Here is a 23,229-nt window from a genome sequence, read left to right as displayed (position 1 = left end):
AACATATTGCTTATGCTAGCAAAATTTCATAGGTAAACGTAAAGGGATTGTTTGGTAGAATGTATAAAAATAATGTTAAATAAAGTATATTAGTAATGTTTGCATTAGTGATGCAATGATTTAATCCATGTATTAGCATGATTAAAGACTCAATTGTCCCTCAAAATCTTTTTTACATCTTTTCCACAATAACCGTGGAGAGTATCTTGTAATTTTTTTATGCTATACATACTATTTTTAATGTGTCAAATCAAACAATGCAAGTATAACTAATACATATGCATTACTAATATACTCTATTTAGCTTAATAATACAAAATATTAATTGATGCATTATTTTAACTAATACACTCTTACGAGGCTACCCTAACTGTTAGTTGTCTAAAGTTGTGTATATATGAGTGAAGCATATATTGGTGAAGTCATTGACGTAAATTCACCCAAATATATATAGACTAGAAAGATAACATCTAAATGGTTTCTCTCCACTGATTTCTTGCAGTCACAGTCCAATTCCATCACTTCCAAATTTGACACTGCATTTGATTTGGTAACTCAGCTGATAAGCAAATCTACAATTGGTGCACTGGAATTGATTATGATACACAATTAAGATAATCAACTGCGGAGGAATATGAAATATTACGGACATAGTGTTTGGTGCAATTCCCCAGCGAAATGAGTTTGAGCTACAATGACAATTTTCACATCTGAAGCTTTTTGTCCCCTATTTACTCTGATTGTAATGTGTCAGAGCATTGCCGATTGTCATACAGTGTTGGATATAATACCAAGGAGATGTGTTGTTTGTTGGATTGGATGGATCAAGGCTTATAAACGAGCATAAAACATGGATATGTGGGGGTTCTGTTATGTTCAATACATGCCACTTTCTTCTGATGGTTTCTCTCAATAACAAGACTTCTTCCTCGACTTTCATCCCTTGTGCTTTTGAGTAGTTCGGTGCAGAAAATGTTTCCTAAGTTAACGAATATCACTTCCCTAGGACTACCCATGAGTGCATTCGTAACGGCGTATATGACCTAACAGTAAGGGAATGCAACAAAGTAGAGTCAAATATTTTGCCTTCTCATATGGAAATACTATCATGTGGCCATCAGGAGAGTGACAAAATAATGCAAGCATCTACAACTCTCTATGAGGCTAGTGGAGCCAATGTTGTAGCAGTAGCAGGCTACAAAACTTTTCTTATGGAATTGCTTAGTAGGATATCGCTAAGGAGATTCTTTGGACACCAAAGTAGTGTCCCAAGGTCTATCAAGGATTCAGAGCATGTGAGGAAGTTCTTTGCCTATGTTCAGCTATGGGATTTTGACAATGATGTTGTTGATGTAAGGCTTTACTACTCGAACCTTGAGGACAAGGTTCTTATTGGGGCCGGAGGTAATGTCATGAATGAGTCTCTACCAGTATCGGCAAAGCAGCCCAATATCAGATTAAATGGCTATGTTTGGGATCCGAGTTGATATATAGCTACTTGTAGGTGATAAATAGGTTTATGCGAATATTGTTGGAGTTTCTGTGTCTCCTCATTCTCGTTCTATCTGTTTTTCTCACCTCCTTTCTGAGTCTATGCTTCTCATCTCTCTTCTATCCTTTGTTACAATTCCTTTTTATCCTTTCAACTACCTTGTTGATCTTAAGCTTTTCGTTGTAATAGTTTGTTTGAGCTTTCAATCAAAGGAATTGGTTCCCTGTTGTTGAGCATTTAAGTTTTCACTTCAGAAGATCTATCAAGAATGGCCCAGTTTCGCTAATTCAGGTAGTAAATTCTCTCATTTTTATGTGTTATTCAAACAAGAGAACAAAGGGATTGGAATAATGGGGTTATTGGGTACATATGTAGATGAACGCCTCACTGGAGGAGATGCCATCAAGTTATTTGCCATGTCCAATTTGCCTCGTCAAGAGCTCAAGCAGGTTCTTTTCTTTTCTACTTCCTTTATTTCTTTAATGTTGTTCACTTGTACCCAATAACCCCAGATGTTATTTTCTAAGATAGTGTATATATGGTCAAACATATTTTTATTATATAGTAGACTTGAATCCTCTCGACTTCTTTGTTTGTTTACTTCTTTATATTTTGAATCTCCCTGCTGAAAATACTGTTTCCGCCACTGCATGTACCTGTCTAGAAACCTTGTTTTAATGTTTGTTAATGCTTCGGCAAGAGCTCAAGTGCAGTCTGTGCTTTGCCTCAAGTTTGTAACACTGACAACCAATTAAATAATTTGAAAAAACTGAATATAACTTAAATAATATGGTGAAACTGGCTACTGGGTGAAAATAACACCTTCGTTTATACATATACCTTTGTGTTGTCAGAATTGTGCAATGAATTCACAGATATACCGATTTTGAACAATATTAGAAGTTCTCAATCTCACACAACACACACATAATCAGGCTGTGAGCTGAAAATCCTCTAGACTTCACGTGGAACTCTAAAAATTTGTGTAGACTATAGTATTTGAATTTAGACAATGTTAGCTCAAGTTAAAATGCATGTTTTTAGCCGACAGTGCTATGCTCATATAGAAGACAAAACACTTGAAAGATGTTTGAAAGCGGTATGTACTAAAAAATTAATGAGGACTACAAAATGAACAATTTCCTTTATTACATTGGAAAGATACAAATAACAGATAAATTGAAAACCAACACTAAACTAGAGAGCCTTTGGATAATCAGCAATCCCCTCAAAGGCAATTCCATTTCTTTTCATCATTACTGGGGAAGATGGCGATACTAATTAACAATACAGGGACAACAAATTATCTCACAATATCAAAAAAACAATAATAATAATACAGAGACAACAAATTAATAGGAAAAGAAAAGCTGCAAAATTTAGAGCCGGGATGATCCAATAGGATGATGCATGACAATGTAATTGTAGGCATCAAGAGTAATAAAATCATCCAAGACTGGGGCAGTGCATTGCCCTGTGAATAACTTGCAAGCCACCTTGTACATTCCCTTCTTGAATTTCTCCTTTCCAACTTCTCTCTCAATCCTAGCCATTTCTTCCTCAACCACTCTTCCAAACAGGTCTAAGTTGACTTTCACCCCAAGTCCATCTCCATCCAATTCCACACCATATTTCAGCCACTGCCAATTCTGGACTCTGCTAATCTCAGCTGCGGCAGCTTCCTCCATGAAGTTGTAAAGAGGGACACATCCAAGCCCTGTCAGCCAGGCTGCCAAGTACTGAATTCCCACTCGGGTGTTCAGCCGGAGGCACTCCAAGGTACAGACCCCTCTCGGCCTCTGCAGCAGGTCCTCTTCATCTAGGATGGATGCATCTTGGCGCTTCATTGAATGGATTTGGTTAGGGGAATTGCCCATGTTGTTAGTGAAGACTTCCATGCATGCTGGAACTAGGCCAGGGTGAGTAACCCATGTTCCATCATGCCCCGCCTTCACTTCTCTTAGCTTATCCTTCCTTACAAGTTCCAATGCTGCCTCATTAGCTGCTGGATCATCTCTAATTGGAATATGAGCTGCCTGTTTCACGGATTCAACACAGCTATTATGTGTCAATTTGATCATGTACAACACAACAACAACAAGAACATACCCAGTAATATCCACTATGTGGGGTCTTCCAAATATTGTAAAACTAATAAAAAATAAATAAATTGGTGTAGAGTTGATAATCACACAAGTATCAAAGGATGCAATATTGAAGACAACACACTAACCGGCTTAGGATCTTTCATATTGTATTTCCTATTGTACTCCTACATCGCTCCAATGTAGGAACGATCATGTACATACTTCCTAACATCAATAACATCCTACTAGCATGCTAATGTTTTCGTGTCCATACATCGGGCATTTATGCATTTTATTTGAGTTCCTGTCATAATTATACAAAAATGCTTGTGTAAAATTATTTAAAACAACATAGAATTAAAAAAAAGAAACTAAATTGATATAGACATACCATGCCTCCCATAGCATGGACGCCACGCTTATGACAAGTGTGGATGAGCAAGTCCGAGTAACTTCTCATAAAGTGTTGAGCCATGCCAACTTGAACCCTATCAGGGAGCAATCGATCGGGGTGACCCTGGAAAGTCTTGACATAGCTGAAAATGTAATCCCATCTACCACAGTTGAGGCCAACAGAATGGTCCCTCAGTTCATACAAGATTTCATTCATCTGAAACACAGCTGGAAGTGTTTCAATTAGGACAGTAGCCCTAACACTTCCTTTCTCAATTCCAGCCCATTTCTCTGCCCTCTCAAACACATTGTTCCATATCCTAGCTTCCCTGTTCAAACAAAACAAAAACTGATACATTTTCTTGGAATGTAATTCTCAAGACTATATAAGTTTACTAGCCAGAACACAACTAACCTAGAATGTTCCATTTTGGGAAGATAGAAAAAGGGTCCAAATCCTTGTCCTTGGGCCTTGCGGAAGTTGGCATAGTTGTGGAAAAAGTAGAGGCCGAAGTCGACAAGGCAACCAGTAGCAGGCTCACCATCAATGAAGATGTGAGCTTCTGGCAAATGCCACCCTCTTGGGCGCACAAACAACTTAGCTGTCTGATTATTCAGTTTATACACTTTGTTTCTGACTTGATCATGGAATGTTATTGTTCCATTCACTGCATCCCTCAAATTTATATGGCCTCTCATTAGATTCTCCCAGCTTGGTGATAGTGCATCTTCAAAGTCCGCCTGTGGAATATTATATTAGTGAAATCTATGAACTGCATCACTATGATATGTAGGAAGAAAAACAAAATGCACATATTATGGATATGCTTCCGCTCCAAATTGAGGAGGTTAATTACTTACATAAAGGTCCACTGCTACCATTGCTCAAATTGTTTCCTTCAATGTAATTCACACTGGCTTTTTTCGTTTTTCTTAATTATATAAAAGTGAGAGTTCTTCTATTCCAACTATTAACTTGGGAAGGGAGATGCAAAGCCGGGATCAAGAGAAGCAGCCAAGAAAAAGAAAATGGAAATTTTACTTAAAAAGCCCTTCCAAAAATGTGTTGTAAAGCTACTGACATGAACATTATAGGAAAAATAAAAAACTGATATTTGTTAACATACCACCTTCATGTATTATTATGTTAGAGAAATGTGACGAGGGATATGGCATACCATCAAAACTTTGGCTCCAGAATTAAGGGCATCGATGACCATCTTTCTATCGACTGGTCCAGTAATCTCCACCCTCCGATCAGCCACAGCCTGCGGCACAGAAGCACACACCCATTCTCCTTCCCTAATGTATTTGGTTGTCGGATCAAAACCCGGCAAACCTCCATTATTGTACCTCATTTTTGCCTCTCTCCTGCAATCCTTAGCATAGTTAATATAGTTCCTGAATTCCCTCTGCAAATCAGCTACAAATTGCAAAGCATCCTTAGTTAAAATCTTGGAAAATTCAGGATCATATCTTCCCCTAATGTCCACTCCCTCAGGCACATCATAGCCCATAATTCCACTCAACTTTTTTGGAACAGAGTTATTGGATTGAATGAATGTCTCTTCAAAGCTAGCCATTTTTTCTTCTTAATTTCAACAAACAGTTAACGTACTTTTTTTTTCTCACTCTCAACAATCTAGGTAGCCGATGACTGCAATTTATAGGGGGAAACATGAGCTTTAGCCAGAGTGTCGCCATAAATTTTTAAATTTTATTTTCAACTATTTGTTTGGCTATAAAATTTGAAATCTGATGTTCAAATATTTTCAAGTTATCAAAAATTGTTCAGATCATCTTTAAGTTTTTTAGACTTTCACTCATAAAATTTTAAATTTTTTCAATTGAAATGCATGTTCAAACGCAACTTAAAAAACTAAATTTTTTAAATTTTAATTTCAAAATTTATGATCAAATAGAAGCTTACGTTAATGAAATTTATAATAGTGTCATTAATGTGGACATCTAATGATTTCATGATTTTCTTTCTTTATTCTTTTTGGTCCAATAAAAGAATAATAATATGTGAATAGCTAAGGATTTCATGAGTTCCTTATAATATATTTAGCAAAGCTTATCAATATGTGATTGGTTCAAAAGGCCCTTATCTTCCATTTCTGTGTCCCCTTTATTTATTATTTTGATGTTTGGTCATTTAGTGAAGCTCGACGTAATTGATAATGTTGTTGTCATGTAATTAAGATATTATCGATTTGAATCGTGAAAATAATATTTTATAAAAATATAAAATAAAACTGTATACAATAGACATTTAAGGCATGAATCGCTCATTCATGTAATCAGAATGTCATGGATTTAAACCGTGAAAATAATACCTTATAAAATATAAAATAAAATTATATATTTAAGGCATGGATCGCTCATTTTCAACTTTTGTCTTTTCCAAATCCAAGGAGCCAAGTAGTAAATTAGTGGAATACTTATTTCCTGCTTTGATGACTGATAAAGACCACTTCCTCCCACCAAAATTCCTCACATCCACCTAATTAGTACTTACAATGTTTTATCACATCTGTTATAAATACTTTTCCATTTCATTTTGTTTTGCCTCTATGTTAACAATTTTTTTTTTCCTTTCTAGCAAAGCAAGATAAAATAATTATTTTCTTTCAATATAGTATTCTTATCATTATATAACTACATAACATATCATTATTAAATTTAGATTTTAAAGCATAATTAATAAAATCAAATCAGTGAAATAAACCTATAATAAATACTTTCTAAAGAAAAATATCAAGTTAGTAAAGTAAAATAGAGAGATTAAAGCCTTTATAATAACCATAGGAAAGTTACTAAATAGGGAATAACCATTTTCCCTTCGTCCATCCCAGTAGGGGTTGTAGCTCGTCGATAATAAATTATATAATCCAGTATTTCACCATAAAAAAAAGGTGTGGCGGTGGATGAGGCTGCTTTTGTTGGATTTTAAAAGGTGTGAATGGAAAATGAAGGGTTGTATTTTTTTAAAGGGTTGTGACCTTTTCGATAAGACATAATAAACACATGTTCATATTACCCTTTATTGTCTATAAATAGAAGGGTTTTCTCTTATTTCTAACAATAAATTTTCTGTACTTCTTCTAATTCTGCACAAATAATTCTAGTGTACTTTACTGTTGTTGAGTGGTTCGCTTATACCATGGTTTTAGATACTGATACATGGGTGAGTAAAATCGTTCTATCCTAGGAGGACATATTCCATTAACCTCGCATATTTGAGGGGAAAATTTTCCTCAATGAGACACTGTGCATTCAGTGAGCTCGATTTTCTTTTTCGAGAAAAAATATTTGTTATGCTATCTCTGATCAGTTTCAGATTCTATTTTCTTTGCTGGTTTTAAATTTCATGTTTTGAAAATATTATTTAAACTTTATTGTTTCTTACCAAGTTCTCCATAATTGTTGTTCTAAATATCTTAGCAATACAGATTACTAACAATTCTTCCCTTAACTAGAGGTTCCTCTTTTTTTTAAGTAGTGCACCCATGTTGTAAAAAAATTAAATTTATCTCCAATTATTCAATTATAGGAAGAAAATAAGTCTGGAGGCCATATATAGCACCAATTTTTACTTAGACACCTCAATTAAGTTTTGTTCATTTTAGACACCTCATGTCATGCACTGTTGTGCCATTTTAACACATTTTAGTGAGTTAGCATGTGTTCACTTATTTTGAGCGCGTGAAAAACATATTTTTTGTGAAAAATAATTTTCCCCCTTTCTTCTTCTTCTTCTTCTTCTTCTTCTTCTTCTTCTTCTCTCTTTCTCCTTCTACCTTACACCACCATTCATCAAACAACTACCACATTAATTTGATAAAATCTTATAAAAACATAGTAATGCACTAATTTTAAACAAAACAAAAAAAAATCATTATGCTGATTTTGAAAAACTTTACAAGAACGTAAAAAGAATAAAACACAAATAAATTTCACCGAAAAATTACTACCGATAAATACTCCTCCAAATAAAATCTACAACTCGCCGGCAAAGATGGAGATCCACCAGATCTCATAAATTTTTTCGGCGAAACTCCATTTTTTTCGGTAAGGAGGAGTTCCTATTAATTGAAATAAATTTTCTAGAAAATAACTTTTTTTTCTTTTATTGTTGAAATATAATTTTTTAAAATAAGTTTAAATAGTTTTTCTTTCTCCTTATAATTAATTTTTTTTTGTGAACCAATTGACATGTCCTCCTTTTATTAGTCAGCATGCCATGTCACCCATGAGTGAATTACACATATTTTGTAGTTTTAGCTGATTGGTAAAAATGTATCAAAATAATATAACGGGACATGACATGAAGTGTCTAAAATAAATAAAGCATAATTAAAGTATCTAAGTGAAAGTTGATGTCAACTTTAGAAAACAAAAAATAGAAGATCATGTGAATCCAATTATAATAAGAAAATAAGTCTTAGGGTATGGGGGTGGGGAGGTGGATATGTCAGTCCAATTATAATAAGAAGATAAGTCTTGTTGGAAGATATATAGAAGAAAAACATGGTGAAGAAGGAATAAGTACCCACAAATGTGGGCCATGAACATATCATGCCAGCTGCTAAGAAGTTTCCAGTCCACTGAATTCACAAAGTAGAACGTCTGATTGAGACAAGAAACGAAACCGGACCTATAGACAAATACAAGGACGCAAAAATAATACTATATCTGTAGCAGTTGAAGTATATTGTTGGTGTATAATGACACTCACATGGTATATGTATCATATATTGATATATATATTATAGAGGGTTGATTCAGTCTTTAACAAAAGATACTTGCATGGTATATGTCATATATACTGATAAGGTATTATAGATAATCGATTCATTCAGTCAAAAAGGAGTTCAAACTTCAAGGTTATCAATCTGATATTATATTATATACTAACAAGATACGATAGATGATATTTTTTTTTAAAAAAAAAAAGCTCCTCAGTTCTTTATTACACTCACATGATTTTAATCATATATTGATATTGTATAAGACTGGTTCATTTCTTTAAAAAAAAGAAAAGAAAAAAAAAAGCACCCTTCAATCCTCTAGGACATTGTATGTATCATATAGTGACATTGCATCATAGAGGACTAATTTATTTCCTTCAAACAAGAGGTCAATCCTTTATGATAACAACCTGATATTCACAGGGTTTTTTTTATATGATTGATTCATTCCTTCAAACAAGAGGTTAGTCCTTTATGACAACAATTCAATATATATCTTATACTGACAGAATATTGTGGAGGATTAATTCATTCTTTAACTAAGAGCTCAATCCTTTATGATAACAAAAGTACCATAGACGATTAATTATGGGTGTCCGGTTCTTCCATTTATAATATATGGATAGCTAATGATTTCATAATTTTCTTTATAATACTCCATCCGTTTTATATTAGTTGATCACTTTTAATTTTGTATGGTAATTAAAAAAATCATAAATAAGAAAATAATTTTACTAATTCACCCCTTAAAAAACTTCTGAAAAACTTTACAAATAAATGTGAACATTTTTAAAAAGAATTAATTGTAAAGGTAATATAAAAAAAAAATTAATTAAAGCTTTCTTGATTTAGTAAAGTGGACAACTAATATGAAATAATTATTTTTAGTATAATAATTAACTAATATGAGACGGAGAGAGTATGATAGATAGCTAATAATGTCATGATTTTCTTTATAAGTATATATTTGGCAAAGCTTATCGGCATGTGCTTGGTACAAAAGACCAGAAGCTTATCAATGTGTGCTTGGTTCAAAAGACCCTTGTCTTCTTTCAGTTGTCCTCTTCATTTACTACTTTATTTTGAGGTTTTGTTGTTTTATATTCATGGATTTGTTGGGGCATCTCCAACTTATAACATTAAATTTTATATTAAAACAATATTAGTATTATTAGTGTAAATTAACTTTTATTCACTGCACTGAATTTTAGGGGTGTTCATGATTCAGTTTAGATTGGTTATTGGTTAAAACTAAAACCAAATCAATTAAGTCAGTTTTAAAATTTCTTAAACCAAACCAAAAAAATAACCATAAGTTTGGTTATTGTCGGTTTGGTTCATTTTTTTTTTGTTTTTTCAGTTTGAAAATAATAAGTTTGTTGAGGGCATACGCATCTCGATAGACACAAACATCTAGTACATGAACAATTAATCCACGGGAAAGTTATTGTAGATTCAATTAAGCAATACTAGAGTTATTATTACACGAATAAAATGATTTAGTTAAGCAATACTAAAGTCATTATACACCAAAGATCAAAAGATCAAATCTTTATACCAAATGAATAACCCAAGCTCAACAATTGAGGAACTACCCGAAGGAGGGGTACAAGAAAATTATATATCAAAATTTAATTGTTGGGCTTGAGAAAATGATAAAATCAAAGAATTAAGTTAATTAAAGTTTAACAAAATATTTATATTTTATTTATGAATAATATATAAATAATTATAAAATTTATATATATAATTTTTCAATTCAATTTGGTTATGTTTGCGGTTTGTTTTTAGTAAAATAAAAATCAAACTAAAATAAATATCAATTTTTTAAAATTTAAAACCAAACCAAATCAAATATCGATTTTTTAATCTATTTGGCTTGAATTGCAGTTCAGTTTAATTTTTTAATCATAACCATGAGCAACCATACTAAATTTTACACTACAATGAATATTCTCTTTATATTCTTATCTCTCATTAATATTTTTTATTTCATTTATATACATATAATGTGAAATATTACCGTAGCAACACAAATATTTACAACCTAAAGAGTCTCTAGTGTTTTCGGCCACCTGAATGACTAGGAGCCCGTTTGGATGGACTTAAAAAAAGTAACTTTTATGTATGAAGCGCTTTTAGAACTTTGAAGTGCTGAAAGTTATTTTTATAAATAAACAGTTGAGTGTTTGGATAAAAGTGCTTATGTTGAAAATAAATGTTTGAATTTTAGGGTTAAAAGAATAAAAATGGTAGTTTGGAAATTTAGTTAAAATATAAGGGATATAAAAGTAATTTCTATGGTCAAACAAAATGGCTTTAAGCACTTGAAAAAAAAAGTTAGAAATCCTAATTTTTTCATTTTTAACTGACTTTAAGAACTTTATGGCTTAAAGTTAATATTAATCAAACACGTCCAAAAGCTAAAAAGAAACTTATAAATTGATTTGATCAACTTAAAGCCCATCCAAACAGGTTCTAGATCTCAGGAAAACAACCAACTAGTTACATAATTTTGAAATCAAACTCTGACATCTTTGTGCATGTTGATTTCAACATGTACACCCTTTGACATATTTCCCTTTGTATTTGTGTGATGACAAGCTCAGATTGTACACTTATTTGTGTAGTATATCATTGCCCCCAGACTGATGCTACTATCTCCTTTTGGAACTGTTCCCATCTTCTTCTCTTGATCCATTGGACATGTTTTACAAACTTCTGAACACTCTATTGTTATAACCAATTACTTAATATGTATCTGACTTTCGATAACTAGCCACACTGTGCAAAAAGATGCACTTGTGTAAAATTCTATAATCAAATATTTATCCTATATAATTCATCTTTTTTTCTTATACAGTCATTAATTATAAAATTATTTTATACCACAATCTTCTAAATAATATAATTAAATTGCTAGCAAATATTATACATTATACATAATATGGATAATAGAAATAAAAGTGAAATAATTGATGAAAATACAACTAAATAAATATTATGTAATTGTAAAGTTTATTTTAATTTCTACGTAAATATTCAACTTTCAAAATTAGTATGTTGCTCCCATAAACGCTTATTTAATGCATTACGAAGTTCAAAATGAGCATCTGTCTTTAATTTTTTTATATCGAGCTAAAAATTGTTTAAATTGATAATTTTCATCTACTGTCATTTCTACCGTTGTAGCTGGACCTTCCCACACATCATATATACAAAAGTTAATTTATAAACATTATATGCCAACTTTAAGATCTAAAATTAATATTATAAAAATATTACATAAAAAATAATTAAGTATATTAGGGACTTAATTAAAAACATACAATTTATAAAATGTAAAATTAAAAATTTTGTATAATGAAAATAGTAATAAATAAAATATCGAAAAGTGATTTAGTGTTGATGAATAGTGTCGCACCAAATTTGGTGTCACTATTCACACACTAAAATAATGTAAAAAATAGTGTTGGATTGGAGCCAACAACACCAAATTTTACCTCAAAATAGAATTTGATGTAAATATGGTGTTGAGTTGGAGATGATCTTATTACAACATGTTATATATAGAGTTGTTACAAATCAAATTGAATCTGATGACTCGGAATAAAAAAATATTCTTGGTTTATTAGTTCGATAACAATTAAAATTTTATATTATTTTGAGTTATTAATTTCATAACGATTTAGTGTATTTTCTTAATAGATTAAGCGATAACCCGATAATAGTTGATGATCTTCTATATTCATTATGCTTTAATAGGATCACAGTGTTACATGAGATGCACAAAACTTTTATCGTTTAAATATGGTTTTGACTCATCGATAAGCCTTAAATTTATCAGTAAATTTTATTTAAACTTCGAACTACGGCTTTCTTTAATTGAGCACTTGACCATATGATAAAGTGTTTCAAATAAATATTTTTAATTCAAATTTTGAATTCTTTTTGTGCATGTTCTCAAATGCGCATTACGTAGATAAGTTGTTAACATAAAACATGTTAGCTACTTTAATTACACAAATCAGTCTTAGTAAATCTTAATATGTTCTAATTCAGAATGATGTGTATAATTTAGGAGGTAATATATTATGTGATTAACTTATCTACGTAATGGACACTTGAGATCACACACAATAAATTTTCTGAAATTTAATTTAAAATTGTCTAGTAAAAACATTTTACCATGTGGTCATGTGCTCAATTGAAATAGCCATAGTTCAAATGTTTAAATGAATTTATCGACAAACTTAGGGTTGTTGATGTGTTAAAGCCATAATTAAATGACGAAAGTTCTGTGAATCTCACATTAACACATAATGATCAAGTTATGATTTATGAATTGAAAATATTCCCCACTTACAATTACATTTTCCTCATGACTTTGCTTAGAACTCTTTAAAATTTGGGTTCAAAGAAATCCAAAGCCCCTACTATGCTTTTATTTTTACTTAAGTTTCTTGTCTGTTCCGATACCTATTTGAGGCTCGATTAATCCAAATTTGGGCCAGAAATTTAACACAAGTATCAAAGAAGACATATGCATGTGCTTATTCTATGCACATATAGAAGACAAGGCCCTTGAAATAGAAGGTTCACATGTACTAGAAAAGGACAAAAAATGAAACAATCGTCTTTATTATTACAAAGAAAGATAGCAGTACTCACAATACTGATGACAGGTTGATTGAAAAAGCAAAGCTGAATAAGAGAGCCTTTGGATAATTGGCTTTCTCCCCAAAGGAAAAATTCCATTTCCTACCATTATTGTTGGGAAGATAGCAGTAGTCACAATACAGAGCCACCTGATTTATCTCACAGCATAAGCTGCGAAATTTAGAGCCGGGACGATCCAATAGGATGATACATGACAATGTTATTATAGGCATCAAGAGTCAGAAAATCATCCAAGACTGTTGCAGTGCATTGCCTTGTGAATAATTTGCAAGCCTCCTTATACATTCCCTTCTTGAATTTCTCCTTGCCAACTTCTTTCTCAATCCTAGCCATTTCTTCTTCAACCACTCTTCCAAAAAGGTCCAAGTTCACCTTCACCCCAAGCCCATCTCCATCCAATTCCACACCATATTTCAGCCACTGCCAGTTCTGGACTCTGCTAATCTCAGCTGTGGCAGCATCCTCCATGAGGTTGTAAAGTGGGACGGAACCAGCCCCAGTCAGCCAAGCTGCCAAGTACTGAATTCCCACTCGGGTGTTCAGCCGGAGGCCCTCCATGGTTCGGACACCTCTTGGCCTCTGCAGCAGGTCGTCTTCAATTAGGACCGATGCATCTTGACGCTTCATGGAATGGATTTGATTAGGAGCATTGGCCATGTTGTTAGTGAAGACTTCCATGCAGGCTGGAATTAGGCCAGGGTGAGCTGCCCATGTTCCATCATGCCCTGCCTTCACTTCTCTCAGCTTATCCTTTCTTACAAGTTCCAATGCTGCCTCATTAGCTGCTGGATCATCTCTGATTGGAATTTGAGCTGCCTGTTTCAAAGATACAACAAAGCCATTATGCATCAAATTGATCATGATACCAAAAAGATTCCAAATTAACCAAATGCATGCTAATGCTTCCTTGTCCATATGGTTGGCATTTATGTCATTTTATTGAGTTCATAGTCTTAGTAATAAAAATATGTAAAGTTAAAGCTAATCCATAAATATTGCCCAAGTTCAGGTTGTTTCTGCAACTCGGAAACATAAAGTTGGAGTCGTTAGTAATCACGGATCAACATGCCACAGTGAACTAAAAGAACATAAGATGGTAAAAAGGAGTTAATATTGGCATACCATGCCTCCCATAGCATGGACACCGCGCTTATGACAGGTGTGGATGAGCAAGTCGGAGTAACTCCTCATAAAGTGTTGAGCCATGCCAACTTGAACCCTATCAGGGAGCAATCGATCAGGGTGACCCTGGAAAGTCTTAACGTAGCTGAAAATGTAATCCCATCTACCACAGTTGAGGCCTACAGAATGGTCCCTCAATTCATACAAGATTTCATTCATCTGAAACACTGCTGGAAGTGTTTCAATCAGGACAGTGGCCCTAATGCTTCCTTTCTCAATTACAGCCCATTTCTCTGCCCTCTCAAACACATTGTTCCATATCCTAGCTTCCCTGGCCAAACAAAACAAGAATTGTTAAATTCTCTTGAAATATAATTCTCAAAACTACTTACTAATAAGAAGACCATTAACCTAGAATGTTCCATCTTGGGAAGATAGAAAAAGGGTCCAAATCCTTGTCCTTGGGTCTTACGGAAGTTGGCATAGTTGTGGAAAAAGTAGAGGCCGAAATCGACTAGGCAACCCGTGACAGGCTCACCATCAATGAAGATGTGAGCTTCTGGCAAATGCCACCCTCTTGGGCGCACAAACAACTTAGCTGTCTGATCATTCAGCTTATACACTTTGTTTCTAGCTTGATCATGGAATGTTATTGTTCTACTCACTGCATCCCTCAAATTTATATGGCCTCTCATTAAATTCTCCCAGCTTGGTGACAGTGCATCTTCAAAGTCCGCCTGTGGAATATTAGATCAGTGAAGTTTATGAACTCCATCACTCTGATATGTTTAAAGAAAGAAACAAAATACACATATTCTGTATATACTTCCACTCCAAATTGAGGTTAATTACTTACCTAAAGGCTAAAGGTCCAATTTATCATTATTTTAACACGTTATAGCAGGTAACTTACCTTACTTTACACTGTCAGTACATAAAAATTAAACTCGTGAGAGAGGATTGACGTACCATGAAAACTTTGGCACCAGAATTGAGGGCATTGATGACCATCTTCCTCTCAACAGGTCCAGTAATCTCCACCCTCCGATCAGACACCGCCTGCGGCACAGGAGCACACACCCATTCTCCTTCCCTAATATATTTGGTTGCCGGATCAAAACCCGGCAAACCGCCATTATTATACCTCATTCTGGCCTCTCTCCTGCACTCCATAGCATACTTAATATGGTTCCTGAATTCCCTCTGCAAATCAGCTACAAATTGCAAAGCATCCCTAGTTAAAATCTTTGAAAATTCAGGATCATATCTTCCCCTAATGTCCACTCCTTCAGGTACATCATAACCCATAATTCCACTGTTCTTTCTTTGAACAGAGTTATTGGGTGGAAGGAATGTCTCAAAGCTGACCATTTTTTTCTCTTCTTTTGTTTATTGGTAATTTCAACGGACAGTTAGCAAGCTGGCTGCAATACAAGAGCTATAGATTGATGAGAAATTTATAGTATGTGGATAGCTACTGATTTTTCTTTTTTAATTAATGGAATAGTATATTCTAATGGGGGTAAAGCTTATCGTTATGGGTCTAAAATTAGATATACCATGGCGCTATGTGCGTCAGATGATAAAAGGATCATGCTGCAGATAATCTCCCCCTTTCTTCCTTCTTGATATGTTCAAAACAAGGATAATGGTTTTTTGATAATTGTGCCAGCCTCGGGAGCTGCAATTTGTTAGGTATATTGAAAGTATTATAATCACTTCGTTGACAAGTGGCATAGTTTATGTTACTCCCTCGGTTATAATTTATATCTCGATACGAAATTTAAGAAAAAGCCAAGTTTAGAAAAATCTTTTAAGAAATAAATAAGACTAACCAGGTTGATCCTGTTAGTTACAGTGCCTTGCTTTATTGGAAATATCGGAGCTTTTAGTTTTTGAGGTAAAGGTGAACTGTAGATTGTTTCGATAGGAACAAAGGTTCATAGTATAAGAGACTCATCAGGCCATCAACTTGGATCATAAACTGAGTAGTATGTGGATCACATAAACAACCACCACTCCCACTCTCCCCAAAGTGTTAAAAAAAGACAAGACAGACAGGCAAAAAGGAAAATAACAACCATTTTGTGCCTGACATGAAAAAAATAAGTTAATGCAACTCTTTTTAAATAAAAGCACTGCTGCAGTTTCACACTTGGCAATCTATAAAAGCTAGTGTTTGTATTACAGAGGTTGTACAACATTGCTCTTATCAAGAATGTAGCTAATGTTAACTTAGCTGTAGTGTTCATACAGAGATCTCCATGTTTTTGGACCATGATGACAAGTGATATCCAAAATATATGGGAATCAGGGGAGTAATTAATTTTCATTGGGAAGAAATAAAGGTTACAGGCTCTAGCCATTCCCCGAAGAGAAACCAAAGGAGAGCTGCAATGCATTGTGAAGTACCAATTGGAGTTACTAGTATGTGCCATTTAGCTGTTGTTACAGTCTGGTATATGTCACCTAACTTTTATTGTTAGAGTCATCCCGAGTAGAAAAGTGACCAATGTCATCTCAACGAAGAAAAGTGTGTTAATGAGTAATCGATCAACCCTCCATCCATAAATGCTAAAACCACCAGGGTTAGACTCCACATAAGCCACTGCAAAGATGAAGCAAAGTAGACATTATTTGCTGTCTGTGTGGAAAAGAATGTTAAGAGACTGTACTGCAGAATTTCGTGTAGATGTGATGGAAACATAACAAGAATGATATGCATATGAAGCCAAAAAAAAAGGAGAATGTAATGGAAGATTGGGTGATCTAAGAAGATGAATCAAAATGGTCACTTGTTATAAGATACATAAAATACAATTGCCGGTATTGTGTATAGCATATCACCATGCTTCCAAATCTACTTCTCTAGAGGTCCCACGGCCATAAATCAAGTGATGCATTGTCAGTCCCATTACATCTATAAGATCATAAATATTATGCCCACTGCGCTTGTATTACCAACTCTAAAAAACTTGAAGTGTTTAATCTTATGAGACTCCCATTGCCTAAGGCTTCACCCACCTGTCTGACAAGAGACTAGTACTGATAACTAAGTAATCTGTATTGGAGTAGTAAAGACAATAGAGATTATTACTAAATGCAGTTTGTCCTGAAGAATCTAGTATTTCTGGCAGTATAAAACCTCAATTCACCTGACTTTGCTCGTGATCAGCAGGATTTAAACTCCAAAGCAATAGAAGATACTTGACCAAAATTATCTAAATGAGGGAACAAGTTCTAGCCAAAATAGTGTCTTTGCTACAAGGATGCAAGAAGATTACATGATCTTGTAATTGTTCAGTGAAAATGCACTTTCAGTAAGAAGCATCAAACTGTGAAAATATGACATCCCAAAAAATGTAGAATTAGATGTAAAGCATCAGAGTAGCACTTTACTAATAGGTAGATAGATGAGATACTGCCGAAGTGGTTCTATTGTAGGAGCTCAAACAGTTAAGCTGAAGTTTCTTGAGAAGGTATGGACTATCAGAAAACCGTGTTATGTCTTTTTAAGACCAAGATAGGCATTTCAAGACACTTCAGAGGACAGGTTCGTATCCTAAGAGATATAAAGATTTCAGGGCAGGAAACATGTGAAATAAATAAATGAACTAGGCACACCAACACTGTTCCTTGTATTGTCATCTGTAGATAATTCCAGCAAGAGAACTCACACAGCCAATCAAATGCAGGAAGGTAACAAAGGAATGGATCTCAAAAAGACTATGGCATATGCATTATACAGGTATATCAACCATTCTAACAACTTCGACTATTTACTATTTCAGTTTACTATTTGTTGAACAAACAGACATCCTATATGGTTGAAAATGAAGTACTACAAATATTAGTGCTTCAGTGAATCAAATAATTAAAGTAGCAAAAAAATTATCTTGCCATTTGGGAATAATAGGAACATAATACAAGCATAAGCAGTGCAACTTTCAGCAGAAGTTTGGTTTACATACCAAATGCTTGTCTCTTGTGATATGATGTCATAGTAGAAGTGAGTTGTATATTTGCAGGTGGAGGCATACAATCAATGGACTCCAAATCACCTTCTGAATAATTTACAGATAACTCGCCCACTGTTTTTGGTGCTTCAACATTTCTACCATCAGATGAAAATTCGGAGACAGAAGCATCATTGCTATTACAAGTAACTAGTGCATGCCATCTACTGGCTACTGATCCCAGGCCTTGTGCTCTATGCGATATCTTTGCAGCTGCATTCAGGCATATAAGTAGTCCAACCAGTTGAACAATTGATATTACCTGAATATGAAGTTCGATGAAAATGATACAATCAGTCAATAACAGCTTTAATAATGCTCTGATAGAGAATATCCACTAACATCACAAAGAAAAGACACAGGAACAAGATTTGATGGTCAAGATACACAAGTCTCAAAGATATCGAATGCACTTTTCAGCCCTTCATATAAACTAAATTGGCGAGAAACTCAAAAGTAGAATCACCATGGAACCATTCACCTGGGAATAGAAGACCAAATGCCAGTACAATCGAGTAACTGTAAGCCAATCATGACATGGTACAATTGAGTTACTGTAAGCCAATCATGACATGGTACAATTGAGTTACTGTAAGCCAATCATGACATGGATTTTACGCATGAAGATCTACAAAACTGAGGCTTAAAAGTCTAGAGCATCTGTAGATGCGTACAGACAATTAAGAACTTGATGCTTACCACAAAATCACCAGCATTTACGAAGTTGACGATTCCTTGATTTGCTGTTGCCTGCAATAGAACTATACATTGACTGACTGTGACAATTAAGTACTCCAGGAGGAGAAACATCCTAAACCTGTGGCTAATTTTACACACATAACAGGTCAGACGCATATGTTCATTGATGTAAACTGAGACATCCATATCCATTTCCAAAAGCTCGCCAAAATGTTCCAAGTGTATAACTTGCAAATTGCCCACGAGATGAAACAGAGCAGTTCCCACTAGAAAGATCATGGTAGAATATGCCCATGATACAAGTGAAGCAACCACAATTCCAATTGACCACCATATAGAACCATCATAAAGGTACACAGCTCTAGTGACTTCACGAGCAATCTTCATCAAAAAGAAAATTGTCATCCACGAAACCACCAAATAATAAAAGACCTGAAAGCAACAAGTTCCCCAAAATCAGACATTGCAAGACTAAAGAAAAAGGGAATTATCCCCAATTGGACTTCACTGCCGTAACTATTTTGATTTTACAGAAGGAGCTAAACAAATATATAGCTGATGAACATTCACTTGGATTCAATGTAAGGCGAAACAATTGATGTGAGATTGAACACTTACACGTATCTTCTTTAGATAGAGCTCACTGAACTGAGTCAGTTGACCATGGTATCGATCCACGAAAAGCAATTTCCTGATGCGATATTTACGGAGATTGTGCGAGATACACAGCAGCGATATGAAAGCGGCAATAGATTGGCATACAAAAACCTCGCGCTCAAAGTCATTAATCTGATACAGCTCACAGTTAGAGCAGTAACCAAAGTAAGTTACGAGAAGAGGCACAACAATGGAGAAGACAACAAAAGCCAGCCAGGATAAGGCAGCGCTGAAGATGGAATACTGGCAGAAACCCAAAAATCGCAGAAAGCGTTCGAGCTTATTTAAGAAAATATCGAGATCGGTGAAGTTTTGAATAGCGTCTATGAGGGAGACGTGAATGGAGTTGTCATCGTCGGTTCCGGGCTCCGCCGGCCGGGATTCCGCGGCGGCCATGACCGGAGACAGCTGCTGAAAAAGTGCAAGATTTGAATCAGTAATTGCGGAGGAGGTTTGACAAAATTCTGGATTCGTCAGTCTTTTTCAAAAATGGTTCTTTAAATTTATCCAAAAATGACATTTTTAATTTTCGTTAAATATTTAATAATTTATGTTCATTAAATTTGATGAAAACAGTAAAAAAGTTTAACTTTAAACACCAAAAAATATTCGTCAAATCTTTAAAAATGCAACACAAACGAATGCACTAGACTATAGAAATAAAGAAAAATACCTAAAATTGCACATCAAAAGTTTAACTAAGCTATACAAAAATATTAAAAATAAGAGAAACTATAAGGGCATCTCCAATCAAATCCTCTATTTCTTTTATATTTGGAGACAATCAGCTTCAATCCGATTCTTTATTTTACACTCAAAAAAAAACCCTTCTCTCTTATTAATATTATATTATTATTTTTATTTTATTTATATTTTCTTATTTCATAAAATAAACTCTTTCTTTGTTTTCCAAATAATCATCTCATATAATTCTTATTCTTTTCAAAATCTTCATGCAATATAAAATAATATTTTACCAAAAATTTTTAAATAACAAATTGCAAGCAAATATTATATATTATACATATTAACGAACAATTCAAATTTTAGTGAAATCATTGTTAAAATACAATTACATAAATATTACATTATTATACAATTTATTTTAGATTTTACATAAATACTCAACTTTCAAGATAATTCTATTGCTTTCATAAATGCTCTATTAATATATTACGAAGTTCAAAAGAAACATTTTTGTTCTTAATTTTTTTTATGCCTAGCTAAAAATTATTTTTTCTGATTACAATATGTATATGTTGTATTCTTAAATATGAGAGTATAATTTTTCTGATTACAATATGTATATGTTGTATACTTAAATATGAGTCAGAAACAATCCCATGCAAAGCACATCAAAGCAAAGATGGTAAACATATTTTGATAGTTTTATTATTTTGATTCCTTGTGCCATAAACAATCAAAGAATTTATATGATGTATCGACTCTTTAATAAAAATATATTTATTTTAAATCGCAAAGTTGAGATTGTGATACGTAAAAGAATAACTGACATGAGTTAACAACTAGCTGGACAGGATCCGATGACACATCACATCTTGACTGACTAAGGCGACTTAAGGCAAGAACATACATCGAATATCAGTTACACCGTTCAAACGACTAAGGCAAGAACACATATCCAATAATTAAACAAAATGTTTAGTTACAAGCTATAATTCCAGCTTCTTTTGGTAATGTCTTCTTATATTATAATTTCTATATTTTAATTTTCAAATCATCTTGTCTATATTATATTAAAAAAAAACAAAAAGGCACAGGTTCTTCTCCTGCCATCAAGTGTTGATGGTTCAATATTTGACTTTTAACATTTGGATATCACATGTATAATACTAGTGTTATAAAATAAATTAACATAACAAATTAATAAGAAAGAGAGATAATAAGAGAAAGAAAGAGAGATTTCAGAATTTTATGTTGTTGTTGTATAACTGCAGTGGCTATTTATAGCCACCGCGAATGAAAGAAGTATACGAGTTGGGGGAGGGGACAAAATTTGGTGGAGGAAAATGAGGAGAAAAGAAAGAAAAAGTGAAAAGGGGAAAGGAACGTCCACAAAGTGGACATCCACTTTCATAACACTCCCCCTTGGATGTCCACGTCTAGTGTGCCTAATTAAATTTTTTTACAAGAAACAATATACATAGTTATCATGAACACTCATAGATCTTGGGCCTCATTAAAACCTTATTAAGAAAAACTCAGTGGGAAAAAGCCTAGTGAAGAAAAAAAGAGTACACACATCTGGAATACGCCTTGAGTGCTGCCTCATAAAAAACCTTACCAGGAAAATTCAGTGGGACAAAATCTTGATTAAGGAAAAAAGAGTACAGCGCGTATTTTACTCCCCCTGATGAAAACTTCATTTGATATTTTGGAGACGACGCATTCCAATCTTATATCTTAGCTTCTTAAAAGTTGATGTTGGTAATGCCTTTGTGAATAAATTTGCAAGATTATCACTAGAACAAACTTGTTGTACATCAATATCACCATTCTTCTGAGATCATGTGTGAAGAATAATTTTGGTGAAATATGTTTCGTTCTATCTCCTTTTATGAAACCACCTTTCAATTGAGCTATGCACGCGACATTGTCTTTGAATATAATTGTGGGTACTTTGACATCATTTTTAGGCTGTATCTTTCTTTAATGAACTGTATTATCGATCTCAACCACACACATTTTCTAGTTGCTTCATGAATTGCTATTATTTCAGCATGATTTGAAGAAGTAGCAACAATAGACTGCTTTATAGATCGCCATGATATAGCAGTTCCTCCGTGTGTAAATAGATAGCCTGTCTGAGATCGAGCTTTATGTGGATCTAATAAATAACTTTCATTTGCATAACAAATAAGGTCTACACAATCTTTGCTAATATAAAACAAACCCATATTAATAGTACCTTTTAGATATCGCAAAATATGTTTGATACCGTTCCAATGACTTCGCGTTGAGGATGAACTATACCTTGCCAGCAAATTAACTGAAAATGTTATATCAGGCCTGGTTGCGTTAGCAAGGTACATAAGTGCACCAATAGCACTGAGATATGGTACTTCAGGACAAAGAAGTTTTTCATCTTCTTATGGAGGTCGAAATGAATCTTTTTCCACTTCAAGTGATCGAACAACCATCAGAGTACTTAATGGATGTGTTTTGTCCATATAAAATCTTTTTATGATTTTCTCAGTGTAAGACAGATTGGTGGACAAAGACCCCGTCTGCTAAATGTTCAATTTGCAAACCTAGACAAAGTTTTATCTTTCCAAGATCTTTCATCTCAAATTCTTTCCTTAGATATT

At 33.7% G+C, this 23,229-nt stretch overlaps 3 protein-coding genes and 1 long non-coding RNA gene across 4 annotated transcripts; 1 reads left to right on the top strand and 3 right to left on the bottom strand.

Moving 5' to 3' along the window:
- Window positions 1-445: 445 nt before the first annotated feature.
- Window positions 446-2,076, top strand: LOC129895252 (uncharacterized). Its single transcript, XR_008767732.1, has 2 exons — window positions 446-1,783; window positions 1,868-2,076. It is a non-coding gene; the product is annotated as an uncharacterized LOC129895252 (long non-coding RNA).
- Window positions 2,077-2,610: 534 nt separating this feature from the next.
- Window positions 2,611-5,654, bottom strand: LOC129896264 (malate synthase, glyoxysomal-like). The gene is made up of 4 exons (XM_055972120.1): window positions 5,151-5,654; window positions 4,388-4,713; window positions 3,971-4,301; window positions 2,611-3,528 (listed from the first exon to the last, which is right to left on the bottom strand). Exons 1-4 carry the CDS (start codon window positions 5,553-5,555, stop codon window positions 2,872-2,874), a joined length of 1,719 nt encoding a protein of 572 aa, XP_055828095.1. The 5' UTR covers window positions 5,556-5,654; the 3' UTR covers window positions 2,611-2,871.
- A 7,658-nt stretch (window positions 5,655-13,312) lies between these two features.
- Window positions 13,313-16,606, bottom strand: LOC129896265 (malate synthase, glyoxysomal). The gene is made up of 4 exons (XM_055972121.1): window positions 15,498-16,606; window positions 14,940-15,265; window positions 14,529-14,859; window positions 13,313-14,222 (listed from the first exon to the last, which is right to left on the bottom strand). The coding sequence occupies exons 1-4, from the start codon at window positions 15,897-15,899 to the stop codon at window positions 13,566-13,568; spliced, it is 1,716 nt and encodes a 571-aa protein (XP_055828096.1). The 5' UTR covers window positions 15,900-16,606; the 3' UTR covers window positions 13,313-13,565.
- An 86-nt stretch (window positions 16,607-16,692) lies between these two features.
- LOC129896263 (uncharacterized) lies at window positions 16,693-20,389 on the bottom strand. The gene is made up of 4 exons (XM_055972119.1): window positions 19,862-20,389; window positions 19,244-19,675; window positions 18,500-18,806; window positions 16,693-17,136 (listed from the first exon to the last, which is right to left on the bottom strand). The coding sequence occupies exons 1-4, from the start codon at window positions 20,294-20,296 to the stop codon at window positions 16,994-16,996; spliced, it is 1,317 nt and encodes a 438-aa protein (XP_055828094.1). The 5' UTR covers window positions 20,297-20,389; the 3' UTR covers window positions 16,693-16,993.
- Between the last annotated feature and the right edge of the window lie 2,840 nt (window positions 20,390-23,229).

Source organism: Solanum dulcamara, chromosome 7, assembly GCF_947179165.1.
Source record: "Solanum dulcamara chromosome 7, daSolDulc1.2, whole genome shotgun sequence".
Classification (NCBI taxonomy): Eukaryota; Viridiplantae; Streptophyta; class Magnoliopsida; order Solanales; family Solanaceae; genus Solanum; species Solanum dulcamara.
This window is presented reverse-complemented; position numbering and strand designations above follow the sequence as displayed.